General features: G+C 46.6%; 2 protein-coding genes across 2 annotated transcripts; both read right to left on the bottom strand.

The window, feature by feature from the left end:
* Positions 1–10,215: 10,215 nt before the first annotated feature.
* LOC145859410 (uncharacterized) lies at positions 10,216–12,138 on the bottom strand. The gene is made up of 4 exons (XM_082958645.1): positions 11,783–12,138; positions 11,425–11,675; positions 11,075–11,323; positions 10,216–10,977 (listed from the first exon to the last, which is right to left on the bottom strand). Exons 1-4 carry the CDS (start codon positions 11,957–11,959, stop codon positions 10,431–10,433), a joined length of 1,224 nt encoding a protein of 407 aa, XP_082814771.1. The 5' UTR covers positions 11,960–12,138; the 3' UTR covers positions 10,216–10,430.
* LOC145850436 (uncharacterized) lies at positions 12,087–18,273 on the bottom strand. Its single transcript, XM_082958431.1, has 8 exons — positions 16,035–18,273; positions 15,760–15,929; positions 15,547–15,659; positions 14,720–15,443; positions 14,168–14,622; positions 13,501–13,825; positions 12,521–13,319; positions 12,087–12,097 (listed from the first exon to the last, which is right to left on the bottom strand). Exons 5-8 carry the CDS (start codon positions 14,413–14,415, stop codon positions 12,087–12,089), a joined length of 1,383 nt encoding a protein of 460 aa, XP_082814557.1. The 5' UTR covers positions 14,416–14,622; positions 14,720–15,443; positions 15,547–15,659; positions 15,760–15,929; positions 16,035–18,273.
* Between the last annotated feature and the right edge of the window lie 712 nt (positions 18,274–18,985).

Genomic DNA, 18,985 nt, shown 5'->3' on the forward strand with positions numbered 1-18,985 from the left:
TCAGCGAAGGCCGGATAGGCGCACGAGTAGCAAGTCAAGGCATCCTTGTTGGCTCATCAGGGGATGCTGGGAAACACTGCGCTCTCGCTCCGTCTCCTTCTGATGCACTGTTACCACGTGCACCATGTAGCCCACGTCGTTCTCCATCATCCACTTGAAGGTCTGACCCCAGTACTTGCCGAACTGAACCGTGCACCGGCTCAGGATGACCGTCTCTGCACCGGGGTCACCTCCCTCGGAGACGACGCAGGCTCGAGCCTCTGCCTCCACTTCCTTCCACTTCTTAGCCCTCACAAGAGGGCCCTGAGCACCAAAAGCAGGGGGGCCGTCAGCTGTCACTTTTACTGCCTTGGGTGTGGCCTTGAGAACCAACTCCTGTGAGGGTGTGAAACGGAACCTTGGATTTTCCATTTTAGTAGGCAAGAAAAAAACTTATCATGACTGATGAGTGCAGTGACAAGTGACAGCATAACCGTATTAGATACATATAAAGGAAATTACGTTTGCTTGATAGGTCTGCTAGGAGGAGGACAGCAGTGGGGGGTTTGGGGGTTATGGTGATTATTATTTCATTTGCAGTTAAATTCAGTTTACATAGAAAGACACGTTTGCCCCAATGACCATCAGGTTGCCACATATCATACAATGCATTCAACTACATACACTTCAAACGCATGCCATCAAAAAACGAAAGAGAAGACAATTAAATAGTATAGAATTCTAACTTTGAGTTGATATAGATGTTAGCTAAGGATTTACAGGATTGTCAGTGGTCAAATAAACTTTGAATGTTGTACGCCTACAGTAGCTAGCGATCTACGAAAGTTATTAAATTACACAGTTTGGGTAGCCCCTGTAGTCAAACAAGTCGGTTGACTAGACGTGTTATATATATATATTATATTGTGTGTGCATTCATACAGGCTCTATCTATTTCTTTTAACAGTCATGTGTATGTATAACATTGGCGCTAGTGCATCTTGGCCCGACCTGTGGACAGAAATGTCTATACTAGCAAAAGGTAAGCTATTCATGTGTTATAGCTACTGCTGTAGAAAAAAAAACATTAGTTCTACCAAAAAGTTGAGTTTTCACTTGAAAATGTATTGATAAATCATGTTTGATTTGTATATTTTAATGTCTATCCTTGTTTTTTTACAGGTTCATCACTATCCTGTCTGTCTGTCTTTGCTATACAGTCCTTTAATTGAACTATGTAAATAAAATGTTAATGTGCTAATTAAAACATGCATTTTGCTTGGGAACGGACCGATGTTAGTCTGGTGTCTCGCCTCAGAACTGCCTACCATGGGTGACCCTACCAGTAGTCTTATAGACTACAGGCAGTTCTGAGGGTCATCATAACACACAAGCCTCTACACCGCGCTCAAGGTCTCGGTCCAGGTAGAGGGGAACAGTGAACTATTTACAAAAAAAAAACGTCCAACCACCCAGCCAGTGGCTCAGTGTCCTTCACCTCGCCCCTCAGCGTCCTTCATTTCCGCCAGCCACTGGGCCACGGTCTTACCCCCCGCAGCCACAGAGCAGAACGCTATGCCGCCGAAGCGGCTGTGGCCCGTCTCCCGCCGCTTCGGCAACCCGCATTTGGCGCAGACGTAATGCTCACGTTGCCTTCTCTTCCCGGCCGTCACCTACTCTGTGTCGTCCGCAATCCTCTTCCTCCTCCAAGCCGTTGTCCTTGGCACTGGAGGAGGTGAAGAGCAGCCCGTATGTTGTCCTTGGGCTTGGGAGGGGCCGGGAAGTGCGGGGGGTTGTTGCTCCAGGTGGGCTGGCTGAATGGGCGCTTGGGCGGGCTCTCCTTGCTGGGTGGTCTGGCGTGGGACCGGGGGGGGGCGGCGTAGGGAAAGGGAAGGGTGCCTGGATTCCCTCCCGCTGGTAGTGGAGGGGCTTGGCTTCAGGGAGGGGCTGGGCGGTGACGCTGGGGGCAACAGCGAGCCCCAATCCCTGCTGCAGCACCATCCTCTCCCTCTCCTTCTGACGCCGAGAGTACCTGAAACAGGTAGAGAAAACAAACGCAAGCTGTCACTCAGATTGTCATTAGTCACATGGCTTTATGTAACAAGTCTTCCATAAGTTAATGTCTTACCACTGACTGATGGTCCTTTGATTCAGCTCAAAGAGCTGAAGGTTGGTCTGGGCCATCAACCTCGGGCTGTTCAGCACTGCCTCCCTGATGGCCACGTAGTCAGCCAGAATGAGCGCCCACCTGCTCTTTTTGACGCCGGCAGACTGCGTGGCGCTGGGATGGATTTGGCAGAGCTGACTGCAAATTGCCTCCACCAAACGGCTGGTGCCCGGCCAATTGGCAGGGCCCGAGTTGAGTCCGAGAAGGCAACTGAAACAGAGGAGATAAATAATTAGAGAACATTGAAAAATGATGAACCTTAATGTAAAGGCAGGCAATATAATAGTAAGGTGGAGGACATGAACACTAACAACATACCGTTGGAGAGAGTCTTTTCCTAGGATAATGGACGACTTCCCCTTCGATGCCTTGAACCGCCCTTGAACGATCCTCTCCTGGTGTCGGGCAGGGTAGATCAAACGTTGCTTGTCAAAGTCTGGCAGCGCCAGCCACAGCGCCACCAGACCGTCTACCCTGCGGTCCGACAGCCCCTGACGGCTCCTCACCTCCACCAAGGCCCTGGCAAGCCTGCGGACATGCTGGTAGCCCGGCATTGCATCAGGGCCTTGAGTCTCCCCCTGAAGATAAAGAGACATGAAAGAATCGATGAGGACGATGTCACACATAAGATGTTTCTACAAAGGAAATAGATGTTATTTTACATTGTGTAACTGATAAATCACACTGACGGATTATTTTGAAATTAAACTAGGTTTAAAAAAATTCATAATCCTGTTTGTTTACTGAATGATTACTGTGAGTATTAATGGAGTTTAGGTCTCAATTCCACATTTCAAAGAGGTTGCAATAGCATGTATTTTTGTTCTCAACACCAGAAAAGGTCAATTATAATTACCTCTGAATCAGAGGAGTGTTCAGGGTGAGGAGAACCGTGTTGATCAGGGGCCTCAGGAGAGCTTCCGTCTTCAGGGGCGGTGGGACTGGATGGCCCAGACCTGGGTGCGTCAGCGGGTTCCCCTGACAGAGGTGCCGCTGAGCTGGAGGACGGGGCGATCATGGGAGTGACATGAGAGATGTGGACTGTCTGGTCCACATCCTCCTGAAAGCCCTCGTCCTCCTCGTCGAGCTGCACAACGGCGGCTGCCTCTTCCGGAAGGTCAGGGTCCGCGCTGACATCCTGCAGCACTCTGCCAGTCTGCGAGTACAGGTACTCCACTCCGAGGAGTTCCCCTATTAAAGCAAAAAATATATTTAAAAAATCAGGCAAAAGCAGAGTAGGGAAGAGTTAATGGGATGTAATTAATGCAATTGATGTAAATGTTCATTCTCTTACTCGACTTACCCGTGTACTTGCTAGGCTTGGTGTAGTCCTTACGCTGTTCCTTGCCAAGCACTTTTTGGCTGCTAAGGTTAAGGATGTGCTGCAGGTGGCCACTGTAGGAGAGCAGGGGCTGCCTGTTCTTTCCCTCCACTGCTGTCTGCGCACGGTCCTCGTTCCACCTCACCAGTCCATCCAACAGGAATGCCTGGAAATGCATTGCATTTGCCCTGGTACCTGAGAGAACAATACATGATTAGGTTGGGAGACCTGTTGCTGTTAACATTAAACATTAAGTTCCACAATGACAATTACCTGGGATGAACCGGTGGAGGTGGAATGACTCCAAGGATGTGGAGCCCCGTGCGCAGCGATAAACCGGCAAAATCACGCTGCCCTTGGTGATTTTGCCAGTCTCGGTGTACAGCTGTACACCGGGTGGGTCCTGTATGCAGTGGAGGTGGCGCCTCTGCTCTTTCCAGATTTCCTGGATGCGGATTGAGTCCAGCAACGGGATGCCCAGGGTGTCGACCCCCTTCTCGCCGTTGAAGGTCTCGAGGAGGTCAAGGAGAAAGAATTAGGTCGCCGCAGCTCTACGCGTACGACGCCGACAGTGAAGCGCCATCTCCTTCCTGCCGATCTTCCTCGAAGCCTCGGTGAGGCCGACCATCCCGTGCTTCCCCTCCAGCTCAGACCTCTTGGCCTCCAGCAGTCTGCGGACATCGCCTGCATCCCACTCAAAGATGCAGACTGACAGCTGCCGCATGAAGGGACCGTAGAGCTGGTGGCTCTCAGTGGTGACACCTGACGCGAACCGCCACATCAGGTGCCAGATGTCCAGCCGAACCACCAGCTGGTCCCGCTCATTGAACATGGCAGCTGTCTTTGATCCGCTGAAGCTGGAGCAGCAGTCTCGGTCCACGTATATGAGCTGGGGGGGCGCCACCCCGGCGAGCCGGTAACGCTCCATGAGACCAGCCGCCATGGGGAGCAATCCGTCGCCCTCACCAGCAGTGAGGACACTGACGAGGACCTGCCCATGCTCGTTACCAACGTTGGTAACCCAGGCGGCCGTGTCTGCAGCGGTACCCGCGAGCTTTTTAGTCACCTGGAGACAGACACGCAAAGACAGAAAGGTCAAGACGTTATTTTAATTAATATATATATAGGAAATTACGTTTGCTTGATAGGTCTGCTAGGAGGAGGACAGCAGTGGGGGGTTTGGGGGTTATGGTGATTATTATTTCATTTGCAGTTAAATTCAGTTTACATAGAAAGACACGTTTGCCCCAATGACCATCAGGTTGCCACATATCATACAATGCATTCAACTACATACACTTCAAACGCATGCCATCAAAAAACGAAAGAGAAGACAATTAAATTGTATAGAATTCTAACTTTGAGTTGATATAGATGTTAGCTAAGGTTTTACAGGATTGTCAGTGGTCAAATAAACTTTGAATGTTGTACGCCTACAGTAGCTAGCGATCTACGAAAGTTATTAAATTACACAGTTTGGGTAGCCCCTGTAGTCAAACAAGTCGGTTGACTAGACGTGTTATTGTCATATTTCATCACACTTATAGTCGTCGACGTTAAATTCGTTGCAAATTAAGAAAAATTACCTCAGATACTCACCGAGTAGCATCAATGGCTGACAGAAAAAGATTTTGTGATTAAGTGACGTTAGGAAGATGATTGGAAGATGATTGGCTTAAAAACTTTTGGAACAAACTAGGCCCTTCATTGGTGGATTTTTGCTCTCTTTCTCCAATTTGGAACAAACTGAAGCATCTGATTGGAGGAGAGGACTAATAGAATAATATGGGTATTTGGAACAGTTGGAACAGAGAAAAATGCCTGTCTCAGTCCATCTTGTAGGTTGGCCCCTGGGAGCACCTTAACAGACTTTACAGGGCCCCCAAAGATTGCTGAAATGTACTTGATGTGAACATGACAAGGTATTGAATGAATTCAGTCATATTCATGTGAAAACATGTGAAATTGTCACACTGGGCCTTTTCCCAAAATTCAAAAACAGAATAACTAATGAGCCATTTGACACATGATAGTTTTAAGCTCTCAAGCCAAGCTCTACTTTATTTATTAACCAAGAAAACAGATAAAACAAATCCTTAATTTAACTATTTACATAATAAACATAACTATTAAACATATTACACATCGTTTGACACAACTAACTTTACATTTTTCTTACATTTTATTTGTCCTTTATTTAACCAGGTAGGCAAGTTGAGAACAAGTTCTCATTTACAATTGCGACCTGGCCAAGATAAAGCAAAGCAGTTCGACACATACAACAACACAGAGTTACACATGCAGTAAAACAAACATACAGTCAATAATACAGTAGAAAAATAAGTCTATATACAATGTGAGCAAATGAGGTGAGATAAGGGAGGTAAAGGCAAAAAAGGCCATGGTGGCAAAGTAAATACAATATAGCAAGTAAAACACTGGAATGGTAGATTTGTAGTGGAAGAAAGTGCAAAATAGAAATAATGGGGTGCAAAGGAGAAAAATAAATAAATACAGTTGGGGAAGTGGTAGTTGTATGGGCTAAATTATAGATGGGCTATGTACAGGTGCAGTGATCTGTGAGCTGCTCTGACAGCTGGTGCTTAAAGCTAGTGAGGGAGATAAGTGTTTCCAGTTTCAGAGATTTTTGTAGTTCGTTCCAGTCATTGGCAGCAGAGAACTGGAAGGAGAGACGGCCAAAGGAGAAATTGGCTTTGAGGGTGACCAGAGAGATATACCTGCTGGAGCGCGTGCTACAGGTGGGTGCTGCTATGGGGACCAGTGAGCGGAGATAAGGGGGGACTTTACCTAGCAGGGTCTTGTAGATGACCTGGAGCCAGTGGGTTTGGCAACGAGTATGAAGCGAGGGCCAGCCAACGAGAGCGCACAGGTCGCAGTGGTGGGTAGTATATCTTGTTATGGATAGGGGGCACTATTTTCACGACCGGGTGAAAATAACGTACCCGATTTAATCTGGTTACTACTCTGGCCCAGAAACTAGAATATGCATATAATTAGTATATGTGGATAGAAAAGACTCTAAAACTGTTTGAATGGTGTCTGTGAGTATAACAGAACTCATATGGCAGGCCAAAACCTGAGAAGATTCCATACAGGAAGTGCCCTGTCTGACCATTTCTTGTCCTTCTAGGTTATCTCTATCGAAAATACAGTATCTCTGCTGTAACGTGACAATTTCTAAGGCTTCCATAGGCTCTCTGAAGGCGCCAGAAAGTGGATTGGGATCTCTGCCGTCTCTGGGCAAGGTTCAGCAGCTCTGTTTGTGAATGGTCAGCCTAGTGGCTCAGAGCCTGGAGATGCGCGCGCACGACAGGATTCCATGTTTTTCTTCACCTGTTTGAACGAAAACAACATCGTCCGGTTGGAATATTATCGCTAATTTACGAGAAAAATAGCATAAAAATTGATTTTAAACAGCGTTTGACATGCTTCCAAGTACGGTAATGGAATATTTTTTTTTTTAAATGTCACGATGTGCACCCGCGCGTCACCGTTCGGATAGGGACCTGAACGCACGAACAAAACGGAGGATATTTGCACATAACTATGGATTATTTTGAACCAGAACAACATTTGTTGTTGAAGTAGAAGTCCTGGGAGTGCATTCTGACGAAGAACAGCAAAGGTAATCCAATTTGTCTTATAGTAATTCTGAGTTTAGTGAACGCCAAACTTGGTGGGTGTCAAATTAGCTAGCACGTGATGGCGAGCTATCTACTCAGAATATTGCAAAATGTGCTTTTGCCGAAAAGCTATTTTAAAATCTGACACCGCGATTGCATAAAGGAGTTCTGTATCTATAATTTTTTAAATAATTGTTATGTATTTTGTAAAGGTTTATCAAGAGTAATTTAGTAAATTCACCGGAAGTTTTCGGTGGGTTTGCTAGTTCTGAACAGCACATGCTAATGAAAAAGCTGTTTTTTTTTTATATAAATATGAACTTGATTGAACAAAACATGCATGTATTGTATAACATAATGTCCTAGGAGTGTCATCTGATGAAGATCATCAAAGGTTAGTGATGCATTTAGCTGTGGTTTTGGTTTTTGTGACATATATTCTTGCTTGAAAAATGGCTGTGTGATGTATTTCTGGCTGGGTACTCTCCTAACATAATCTAATGTTTTGCTTTCGCTGTAAAGCCTTTTTGAAATCGGACAATGTGTTTAGATTAACGAGAGTCTTGTCTTTCAAATGGTGTAAAATAGTCATATGTTTGAGAAATGGAAATTATAGCATTTTTAAGGTTTTTCGTATTTCGCGCCGGGCGCTACCATTGGATTTTGATGTCACGTTACACTAGCGGAACGTCTAGATGTAAGAGGATATGGGGATTTGGTTACAAAACGGATGGCACTGTGATAGACTGCATCCAGTTTATTGAGTAGGGTATTGGAGGCTATTTTGTAAATGACATCGCCGAAGTCGAGGATCGGTAGGATGGTCAGTTTTACGAGGGTATGTTTGGCAGCATGAGTGAAGGATGCTTTGTTGAGAAATAGGAAGCCAATTCTAGATTTAACTTTCGATTGGAGATGTTTGATGTGAGTCTGGAAGGAAAGCTTACAGTCTAACCAGACACCTAGGTATTTGTAGTTGTCCTCATATTCTAAGTCAGAACCGTCCAGAGTAGTGATGCTGGACGGGCGGGCAGGTGTAGGCAGCGATCGGTTGATTTGTAGGGGTCCAGATTTTGCAGCTCTTTCAGAACATCAGCTGACTGGATTTGGGAGAAGGAGAAATGGGGAAGGCTTGGGCGAGTAGCTGTGGGGGGTGCAGTGCTGTTGACTGCAGTAGGGGTAGCCAGGTGGAAAGCATGGCCAACCGTAGAAAAATGCTTATTGAAATTCTCAATTATAGTGGATTTATCAGAGATGATAGAGTTTCTTATCCTCAGTGCAGTGGGCAGCTGGGAGGAGGTGTTCTTATTCTCCATGGACTTTACAGTGTCCCAGAACTTTTTTGAGTTTGTGTTGCAGGAAGCAAATTTCTGCTTGAAAAAGCTAGCCTTGGCTTTTCTAACTGCCTGTGTATATTGGTTTCTAACTTCCCTGAAAAGTTGCATATCACGGGGGCTGTTCGATGCTAATGCAGAACCCCACAGGATGTTTTTCTGTTGGTTAAGGGCAGTCAGGTCTGGGGAGAACCAAGGGCTATATCTGTTCCTGGTTCTAAATTTCTTGAATGGGGCATGCTTATTTAAGATGGTGAGGAAGGCATTGAAAAAAAATAACCAGGCATCCTCTACTGACGGGATGAGGTCAATATCCTTCCAGGATACCCGGGCCAGGTCGATTAGAAAGGCTTGCTCACTGAAATTACAGAACATATTACAGAACTATTTACGACGATCCTCCAACTCCTTCCTTCGCCTCCTGTGGTCCTTGGCACCCGAGGCTCAGGCCCTCTCTTCTCCTCCAACCACTCCACAGCAGTTTTGCCTCCTCCTGCTGCCTCACAGAAGTGCTCTCCCCTGTACTGGCTGTGGGCAAATTCTTTTCTTTTAGGCTTGCCACATACCTTGCAGGGGAAAGCAACAGGAAACCTCCTCTTCGTCACAGGTCCATGACCAGCCTGTGCAATTCTCCTCCTCAAATCTGTGTACCTGGTCAAGGGGAGGCCTTTTGTGATTTCCTCCTTTTTATCTTTCCTCCTGACCCCCTTGTTGATTCTAGATGGAGCTGGCTTCAGTTTCTTGTCTACAGAGGGAAACACAGGCAGTGGCTTATTATAACACATTACACAAAGGGAAATTGCTATAGTCAAACACAGAAATGTGAATTTAAGAGAACTCACCTTTGGGGGGGGGGTGTCTGTTCAGAACTGGGGGCCAACATGGACGGCTGAATTTCAGGTGTAGGGGGGGAGACAACCTTCCGGTTGGAGCTGGTATCGGTTTCTTCTCTACAGAAGGACAAAAGGGCATATGTGTCTTAATGAACAGACCACACAATATATTGGTATATTTAAACATGATTGTTACATGTTATATGAACGAACGCATTCATTTTTTGGGTAATTGATTGTTTTTCTTTTCATTAACCTAAGTTGTATTGATTATTTATTGTTTGGATAGTTTCTTTTTGTAAGATGAACAAAATGTATGGAATAAAGACCTCACCTTTGGGGAACCGAACTGGAGGCCACCATGGACGGCTACATTTCAGGTGTGGAGGTGGGTCCTTGTATCTCCCAGCATGCCGTTGGGCTCTCTCCTCTCTTTCCCTCGGCTGCCTTTTTATTCTTATCAAGTCCAAGTCCTCCGATCCTTTTTCAAAATATATTGTTTTAAAGCACGCATTCTTGTCCCAGGCAAGATGTTGAGCTGCCTTATCCAGCCTATGTAGCTGTGAGAATTAGAATTAGCAGATACACTGAAAAGGGTGGATAACAAATATTCAGATATATTAAAAATGTTAAAACAAGTTACCTTCTTTGTTTACGGTCTGTAGAGTTATATACAGCATCGATAATATTTCTATAGCCTGGCCTATTGAAAACTGTATCCATCTTGAGTAATAGTTCTTTGCAAACTGACTCTCCCAAACTTCAACAAGTGAAGGTGTGCAGCAACCAATCAGATTAGTGGGCGTCGATTGGGGGGCTGGGGGTGATTGACTCCCTGCTGTCACCTATAGTATCTGCTGGTCATCTCAAATGTCTCAGTAGAACTTGCCTGTTTTTGCAAACAGTGTGTTTATTGAACTTTAAAGAGAGTGTATGACAATAAATCTAAATGAATTCCAAGTGAGAAAAAGTGCTTGTATTCAATTATTTATTTCACAGGGAATGTCACGTGTGAAACAACACAGCATAATACACACACACTTTGTTAACAAGTTAAGAATTTTAAATGAGCTAAAGGTACAAACAATCAATGTCATAAAAAAAAAGAACATATGTACAAAAACTACTTTACACACCAGTCAGTCAGTCAGTTTACTGGCCTTTGCTAGCACCATGCTGGGCCCTCATGAGTGCCAGCCACTCCTCAACAGTTTGGCCACCAGAGGTAGCGGCACAGAATCTCACAGTACCGTACATACTGTGTCCAAATTCAGAAGTTTTTGGCTTGCCACATTTAGAGCACTTATAGCCTTCGTATGGCTTGTGCGCTCTGACTGTAATGCCAGACTCCAGCTTCTTCCTCCTTCTCCATTCGGTGGTCCTGGAGACCTTAGGTCCAGCAGGAGGATTGGGAAGAGGAGTGGAGGTCGATGGCAGCTCTTGGGAGACTGGTGCGGTAGGCAGACTGGGTGGCGGTAGAGGTGGCAGTGGCTGACTAGTTGCTGCTCTGCCACGCTGTGTAGCCTGCCCCGTTCTGTCCTCTGGCAGCTGGTAGGTGCTGCTGGTTGATGGGCCTGGCAGCGGTGAAGTGCTCCTTACTGCAGCGTGGAAGGGGCCTGACTCCTCCCTCTCTGCAGTCATGCTGTCCTGGGTCTGGTGCAGGGCCACTCTCTCCATAGAGGATATCCGTTTGTTGTACCTGTGTGAAAAACATGGAATATGTTAATTGTTATCAGGAACACTGTCAACCAGTGAACTACACATAAAATATACCAACATATTTTTTTTTAACTTACCACTGTGTCAAGGTCAGCTTGTTGACCTCAAACAGTTGCAGCCTTGTGTGTGTATTCAGGTTTGGGCTGCCCAGCACCATGGTCCTGATCCTCCTGTAGTCCCCCAGGATAGCACCCCACCTGTTGACCCGGTTACCAAGAACCGTCTTGCCAGCAGGGTGCTTGTGGCACAGCTCCACAAAAATGGCCTCCACTGTCCTGCTGGTGTTGGGCCACTGAGCAGGTCCAGAGCCTTGGCCAAGCAGGGAGCTGAAGGTAGATTAAGTTAACAAAAGGAAACATCACGTTAATGAGAAATACACTCATGTCTTTATGTGTGTAGTGAGTTTAGAACAATGTGTAGTACGCACCGCTTCATACTCTCTTCCCCCTTCACGGTGGAGTTCTTGGAATTTTTAAAGCGCCCCTGCAGGACTCGGTCCCGGAACCTCTCTGGGTAGGAGACAGCCGCCTTGTCTCTTTCCGGGAGATTTCCCCAGAGAGCCATGATCTCCTCTATTTGCCTATTAGAGATCCATGGCCCCTCCAGGAGCCTCACCAGACTCTTGGCAAGGAGGACCACGTGCTGGTATCCACTAACCCCATCAGGTCCTATGTACTCCTGGAAATAGAAGAGTCATAGGGAAGGGTTGGATTAATAGTCAGATTAATTGTTATGAATGGAAAGAAACTTGAGAGTGCGCTGTTAGGATGTGGATAGTCACTTACGTCATCCTCCAGGTCCTGACTGGCAGCTGGTGTAGTGTCCACCTCCATAGTGTCATCAGGGGGTGTGACGACAGGTACCTGGGATGAGTTGGGTTGAGTGGGCTTAGTGAGCGGTGGAGTGGCCTTCCTGAGTGGAGGTACTGCTGGGAGACTGTCATCGAGGGCGGGCAAGGACATGGTGGGGTCATCCTCCTCCTCCTCAAGCTCGCTCAGGTCCTCCTCCTCTCCCTCTCCTCCCTCAAATACATCAGGTGTCCCGTCTGGGACATCCGGGTCCTTACCGAGGTTGGACTCCAGCCTCTGGTCACCATGGGTCTGGGAGAAGAGGTAGTCGACCCCAATGAGTTCCCCTTAAACAGAGAGACAACAAAAAAAGAGAGTAGTACATACACTGCACATGTTTTAGTGTGTGTGTATATAATTGTATAATTTAGAAATACATACCAGTGTACTTTGCAGGCCTTGTGACCTCCCGACTGCGCCCGGGCCTGGCTCAGCCGGCGACGGGCCCCCAGCGTGCAGCGCGCCGCCCCCCCCCCCCCCCCCCCGCGCCGCTTCGGCACGGTCCTCATTCCACCTAACCAACCCTTCAAGGAGGTAGGCCTGAAAGTGCTCGGCACACGCACTTGTTCCTATAAATGACAACAACAAGAAATAAGAACTCTTCACATGCACACAGTTGTTAACACACAACACAACATGACGTAACAACATGACCCAGTTTAACATTTAACATACCAGGAATGAAGCGGTTGAGGTGGAGGTGGAAAGATTCCAGGGAGGTGGACCCACGTGAGCAGCGCAACACAGGCAGGATGACCCCTCCCTTGGTCACGTCCTTGCTCTTGTTGGTGTAGATGCTGACATCAGGGGGGTCCTGAATGCAGACCAGGTGGTGTCTCTGGGTCTGCCAGATGGCCTGCATTCGGTCACGGTCCAGGAGCCGGATGCCCATGGTGTCTGTGGCATCCATGAAGGTGTCCAGGAGCTCCCCGATGAGACGCTCGGTCTCCTCCGCCCCGCGCGTGCGGCGACGACAGTGCCGAGCCATCTCCTTCAGGCTGATCCTCTTCATCAGTTGTGCGTCGCTGAGCCCCGTGATGTGGCTCTCCTTGAGCTCACCTCGCTTGGCCTCCCGCAGGCGCTCCACATCATCTGCACACCACACCAACATGCAGGAGGAGAGCCGCTGCATAAAGAGAGCATAGAGAGGATGGATCTCTGTGGTCACTCCCCGAGCAAAGCGACGGATGAAGTGCCACACATCAAGCCGGACGATGAGTTCAGCCCACTGGCTGAACATGGCTGCCGTCTTCCCCTTTCCCATCAGGGCGCAGCAGTCCCGGTTGACATACAGCAGCTTGGGAGGTGCCACTCCAGCTCTACCGTAGCGCTGCTGGAGGCCAGCTGCCATGTCGAGCAGGCCCTCTCCTTCGCTGTCTGTGAGGACCGTAATGAGCACCTGGCCGTACTCATTACCCACGTTTGTGGCCCACGCTGCTGTCCCGTGTGCCTTCCCAGCTAGTTTCTTGGTCACCTGAGGGGAGTCAAACAAACACAGACAAGACAAGACAGACAAACACACAGTCATGTCAGTGAGTGGACACAAAGTTTCACAATACATTTATTAAGTCATAAAATAAGTCATAATAAATGATTATTCATTTGATTGTCTCTTACTAACTCGTATTATTTCTGGTCAAAACATCTTAAATCACCTTCTTGGTTGAATCCATCTTCAGGATGGACCCAAAGGTGGAGGTGACTCTGGCCTTAAAGTCCTCTAGCTGGAAAAGAACGTCGTAGCCGTGGACAGTCAGCAGCCACTGGGCTGAGGGCACATCCAAAAAGGGAGGAGGAGGTGTTACCCTCAGTGGTGCGGCACCTGGGACCACAAAGTGGTCACAGACGGACAGGTAGTCCAGGGTCCGACTCATCCAGGTCAGGCTGTGCTGCTCCCTCAGCTGGTTGTACAGCCTGGTCACACTGTTCCCCAGTGTCCTCTCCCTCATCAGCCTGACCACCTTCAGGTCACAGGACAGCCTAATACACAGAGACAATTGGGTCAAAAAAAGAGGAAGGAAGAGAAGAGGGTGAGGAGTGTGTGGATGGGGGTTCTAGAAACACTTTGATAAAGGAAGGAGGGGCTTGGGGAGAGGGTGACTTTGAAACACTTTGCTTTGTTTGGGCAGTTCCTGATAAGAGATCAAAGGTCAGACATTCAGATCAAAGAGCTAATTAACAGTTCAATGGGGCTTTGAAACATCAAAACCTCAGTGTTGACAAGAACCTACTGACCGCCTCTTTTTCTCACTATGATGCTTTTTTTCTGTTTTTCCTCAAAGTGAACAAGAGCTTTGATTTTCAGAGGTGTGAAATACTAACCTGTAAGTCAAGATGGCTGGGAACTTGGAGCGATGACTTGCGTCCAGCTGGTTCAAGACATCCAGTGACCATCCCGCTAGCTTCTTCTTACATCGGCGGCACTCCAGGTACTCTGTCCCCATATAATACCAGCCATCTATGTCAAGCACCCTCCGGACCGTCTTGTACACCCCACAGCCTGTGAGCTTTTGACGCTTGCACTGTGGCTGAATGCACACAAAGTTAAAGGCCCACAGGCGGTAGGGCATCCAGAGGCAGAACGGCCGGAGGAAGTAGGCGGTGGGAGAAGCTGGAGGCTGATGGCTGATGTTAGGAGGCAGAGGAGGGAAGTACCACAGCTCGAGCTGGCTTTTCAGGACACATTTTAGATGCCTGTCCCGTACGAAAATGGCCCGACTGACCCACTCTAGCTGCTCCTTTGGGAGGGTCTGCTTCCATCCCTCAGGGAGAAGCACCTGCAACAGAGCAGAGAATCAATACATTTCTTTTCCATCCCCACACAACCAAAAGTGAAATGAAATAGCCAAGTCATAGTTGAGATGAGACGTTTACCTGAGCGTCAGCAGCAGGCTGTACTGGTCCAGCTGTTGACTGGGAGGTTGACTGGAGCTGAGGAGGGGCAGTGGGAGCTAGCACAGCAGGGGGGGCGGTGGCAGTGGGAGCAGTAGGAACGCAGGAGTTAGTCTCACAAAATATTTCAGAGAAATAAGTGAAATAATTCTATTAGAATAGAGCTTCAGCTTCAAAACATGTTAACAGCCTGTTGACAGCAAGTGCACTTTGGTTTAGTTTTGATCAGTGTTATCAGTGGTAGAGGTTAGGAATCTAGGTTAAACACAATCTACATTTAAAAGCTACAAACGACAGATGTATAGTGGGTAGACATCTACAAGCAAGGAATAGGCCAAGCAAAGTGATGCAGACTGAAATACAGGTTGGAATGGTGACAAGACAAGCTACAGTAAACATATATCATTCGACAAAAAGATGAGGAAGGCTTTTTCTATGGCAAGCAAAATGGATGCAAAAATGAGAAATTCTACAATGATTTCTAAGCCCAGCTAGGAGGTGTTTTAACAATTTTACCACTTACCTTACCACTTTAAAGTGTATCCTGTTAATGCTAACAACAACAGATAGTTATTAGGGGAAAGGTCATTTCATATGTATATTCCTCTCAACAGAAATAAACAATAAAGTGCCATAACATAGAGTACAGTACCTTGGTCAAAACCCACGCAGATGGACAGCAACTCCTGATCTGATGGCTCGGCAGCTAAGAAACACAGACAAACATAATGACACAGTTATATTGTCAATTGCTACACTGTTTGATTTACTGTTTGATTGACTTAGATGACTACAGAATATATATTTACATGGATTAGGAGGCTCTACAGCTGTTGCTGTGTCCCTGCGCTGGACATAGACCTTGAAGTTGCCCATTGAGGTCCCCGGCTTTACTTCGTATTTCCTAAACCAGGTCAGGTAGCTGTATTGAGATAAGGGAAATAAACAAGTCCCAAACATGTCAAAAAAAGAGGCTTAAAGAGATTTTTTACAATGGTCATTACAATGTAAGGTCACTATACCTCTTCATTTCCTTGTCTTTGGCCTCATAAAGGTCTTTGTAGGTCAGGGACTTGTGGGTCCCAAAGCCACGCCTTGTGAGTCCTCCTGGTCAGGTCGGGGGGGCAAGGTCCCATCCCGTACCCTGCGTTCCTCCACTGCCTTCTGGACCTCAGGATACAGGTTAGTATACCTGTCCGGATGGTTGGGAAAATGTTATAAATTGTATTGTGATTCTGGCTGATTTCATGTTTATGTCATTTTATAAGAAATTACAACTATTTAAGGAAAAGAGTACCAGTCAAACCGGTCCTTGTTGGCCATTTCAGGAGACATGTCTATGTCCCCCATCTCCCTCTCTTGCTGGTGAGAAGCCAAGACCATGACGGCATAGCCGACATCGTGGCTTAGCAGCCACTTGAAGGTTTGACCACGGTATTTGCCGAACTGGATGGCACTCTCACTGTCCACCAGTCGCCTATCATCCGGGTCTCCCCCTCTGGCTACCACACAAGCCTTTGCCTTCGCCTTCACTTGTCGTGGCTTCAGCACCCGGACTACACCTGTACACTCTTCCTCCTGGATGGTCCTGGCAACCCTGGCAGCCTCTTCAGATGCCCTCAGGGTGAGGGCACCAGAGGACTCCAAGCGGAAAGCAGGGGTGTAGACATAAGCCATTCTTCCTTTCATTAAGAGAGGTTATTCACACACAGACGTTGTTATTTGTTGACAGCAATAAACAGTGGACCACATTGCTACCCTGCTTACAGTAGAGCCCATACAGCGTTAAATGTCAATTTCATTCTACATATAATGTTAGCTAGCTGCCTCATACAGCGTTAAATGTCAATTTGATTCTACATATAATGTTTGCTAGCTGGCAAGTGTGCGTTGTAATACACTAAGTTAACACTGCACGTGAACTACATTGGCTGAATATCTAAATATATAACGTTAACTAGTTAGCCAGCTAACTATCAATTATTACCACCCTTTATTACACATTATTAGCTAGCGACACACATAATTCACATTAATTCACCTGAATACACAACTGTGTTCCGAAATACGCCATGAAATATAGCTAACCTTACCTTTACGACGACGACTGAAACTCACAATATTTCATGTAAATACACAAATGTTTCCTGAAATCCGTTATGACAACAAAAAACAACGACTGAAACTCACCTTAATTTACCTAAATACACAATTGTGTTCCGAAATACGCGATGAAATATATATCTAACGTGACCTTTGCAACTATCTTTCTCACAAGTACTCGGAATGATGGAGAACTAACTGCACAGAATTTCTCCGTGGATTTTGGGGGAGGCGGGACATGAATAACAGATAAGAATCCCGTTGGTGGCGTAATTTGCAATTTGACCAATCAGTCTCTGCAACCAAAAGCGCAACAAATGCAACTAGCCAATGAGGTTAGCCAAAGATTTGAAACAGATAAGCAACAGAAAGCAAAGAAGATTCCCTGGCTCAGATTGCACGAAAACCAGTTGTAAGTCTCTCGTACCAAGTACTCCACACTACGGGGGATGGTGTCATTGGAAGCATGATTTACAGCAAGCTGCAGAGAGTGGCACACACAGCGAATAAGAACCAGATATTTGAGGCCATACTCCTCCTTCAGCACTTTATGGACCCCATTGTTAATCCCCGTCAGTCCCTATCCCCAGGAGTTTCTCTTTTTTAAGACGACACTTCGAGGAAAGCCACAACAGCACGGGCTATAGATTTGGCATCTCCTCCCTCCAACTCAACAAGCCCCAGAAATGTTGATACAATTGCCTGCTTGGTGTCAAAGTACCTTATCACAACCCCCAGGTACTTAGAAACACACATCGAGGAGGAGGCTGAAACGCTGGTCACCCACATCTGCGACCAACTTTTTCAGAAAGTATGGTGCTAGAACACCATTAATCATTTCTGTGAACTTTGTCCTGTGCATTTTGAAGTGGGTAGCAGCAGTGGAGTCAGAGAAAGCAGCTCTACATGCTTCTCCAATGTGATCACATGCCAGCATGGAACAGTGTTCAGCGATGGTGGCCTCAGCCTTTTTTGCAGAGTCAATTTTTTTTAACCATAAATGGCAGCTTGTTTTTGGTGGAACTGTTATAAGGCTTTGCCTTTTGAGTATGTTTTTCAGTTGTCATGTGTTTTTTTACATCGCTAAGTTTGGCGTAGAAATCAGCCTTACAATACAGGCAGTATGCCCGTGTATCATCTCCAATAAACGGCTTCAACCAGCCTTTGAATTCAGGGTTTGATTCCCACTCCTTTCTGTATTTTTGAGTGTACAGTTTAGACTGAGACATGATGAGCTAGCCAGCTAGATGTTTAGCTTATGTCACAGAGGCACACACACACAGTGGACAAGGTGAGTAAGTGACTGAGGCTGTGTGAGTCAAATGCAGTAATTTATTTTAGACAAAGGACATTTTACATTTATATGAGCCAGCGGCGGCTTCCCGCATGCTTGATTCATTTGCAGTCTGGACGCGGAGGGCAGAACATCTCCTGCTCTGACTGCAGCTGGGGGGGGGGGGGGGGGACTGCTGTGCGAGGACTGGGCCGCATGTGAGTGCTTTGGGACGGGGCTCACGGCAGCACCCGCTGCTCGTTGAGAAGAGTAAGAACGATATGTGCTTTCATGTTAGGCTCCAATAACAACAGAAAAAGTCGCTAGATTTGTTGCTAGTCGATTGTTTTGAAAATGTGTCATTAGAGGGGTCTGAATACTCGCTAAATATAGCGACTGAGTTGCTAATTTGGCATCACTGAGTCTATCAGCTCTGTTCAGATAAAATGCACGTGTTGCACCGACCGAACTGCAGCTAAAAACTGTCTAATAACTCTAAACTTGAGTGAAACACACATAGCACAGACCAACTGCTGCTAACAGCTCGCTTTTCAGAGTAAAACACATGTTGCGCTGGCAGTAGTCAGTAAAGTCCGCTAGCTACTGATAATAGCCAATACCGCTCTGTTGAAAATGTAAAACAGGTGATGCACCGATCCACCGGGTGTACATACTGTCCATAAACCACTAAAAGTGGTATAACTTAAAGTTACTGAAGCTAGCTAGCTAATTAGCTCTTGCTAGATGCTCACATTTGCATCTGACTATGCAAATCGTGCAGTAACAGTAAGCCTACTCTACAATGCTAGCTAGCTGTAATGTTGCTCAACACTTTTAATTTGCACACAAAGTTAACCAATAACAGTGAACTT

Source organism: Salmo salar, chromosome 12 (assembly GCF_965601325.2).
Source record: "Salmo salar chromosome 12, fSalSal1, whole genome shotgun sequence".
In the NCBI taxonomy this organism is placed as follows: domain Eukaryota; kingdom Metazoa; phylum Chordata; class Actinopteri; order Salmoniformes; family Salmonidae; genus Salmo; species Salmo salar.

Coding starts and splice junctions, on each gene's coding strand:
- LOC145859410 (XM_082958645.1), bottom strand. CDS start 11,959: ATGTCCTTGCCCGCCCTCGATGACAGTCTCCCAGCAGTACCTCCACTC. Junction 11,676..11,782: donor GTCAGGACCTGGAGGATGAC/GTAAGTGACTAT, acceptor TTCTATTTCCAG/GAGTACATAGGACCTGATGG. Junction 11,324..11,424: donor GGGGAAGAGAGTATGAAGCG/GTGCGTACTACA, acceptor ATCTACCTTCAG/CTCCCTGCTTGGCCAAGGCT.
- LOC145850436 (XM_082958431.1), bottom strand. CDS start 14,415: ATGCCCTACCGCCTGTGGGCCTTTAACTTTGTGTGCATTCAGCCACAG. Junction 13,826..14,167: donor CCAGCCATCTTGACTTACAG/GTTAGTATTTCA, acceptor TCTGTGTATTAG/GCTGTCCTGTGACCTGAAGG. Junction 13,320..13,500: donor AGATGGATTCAACCAAGAAG/GTGATTTAAGAT, acceptor GACTCCCCTCAG/GTGACCAAGAAACTAGCTGG.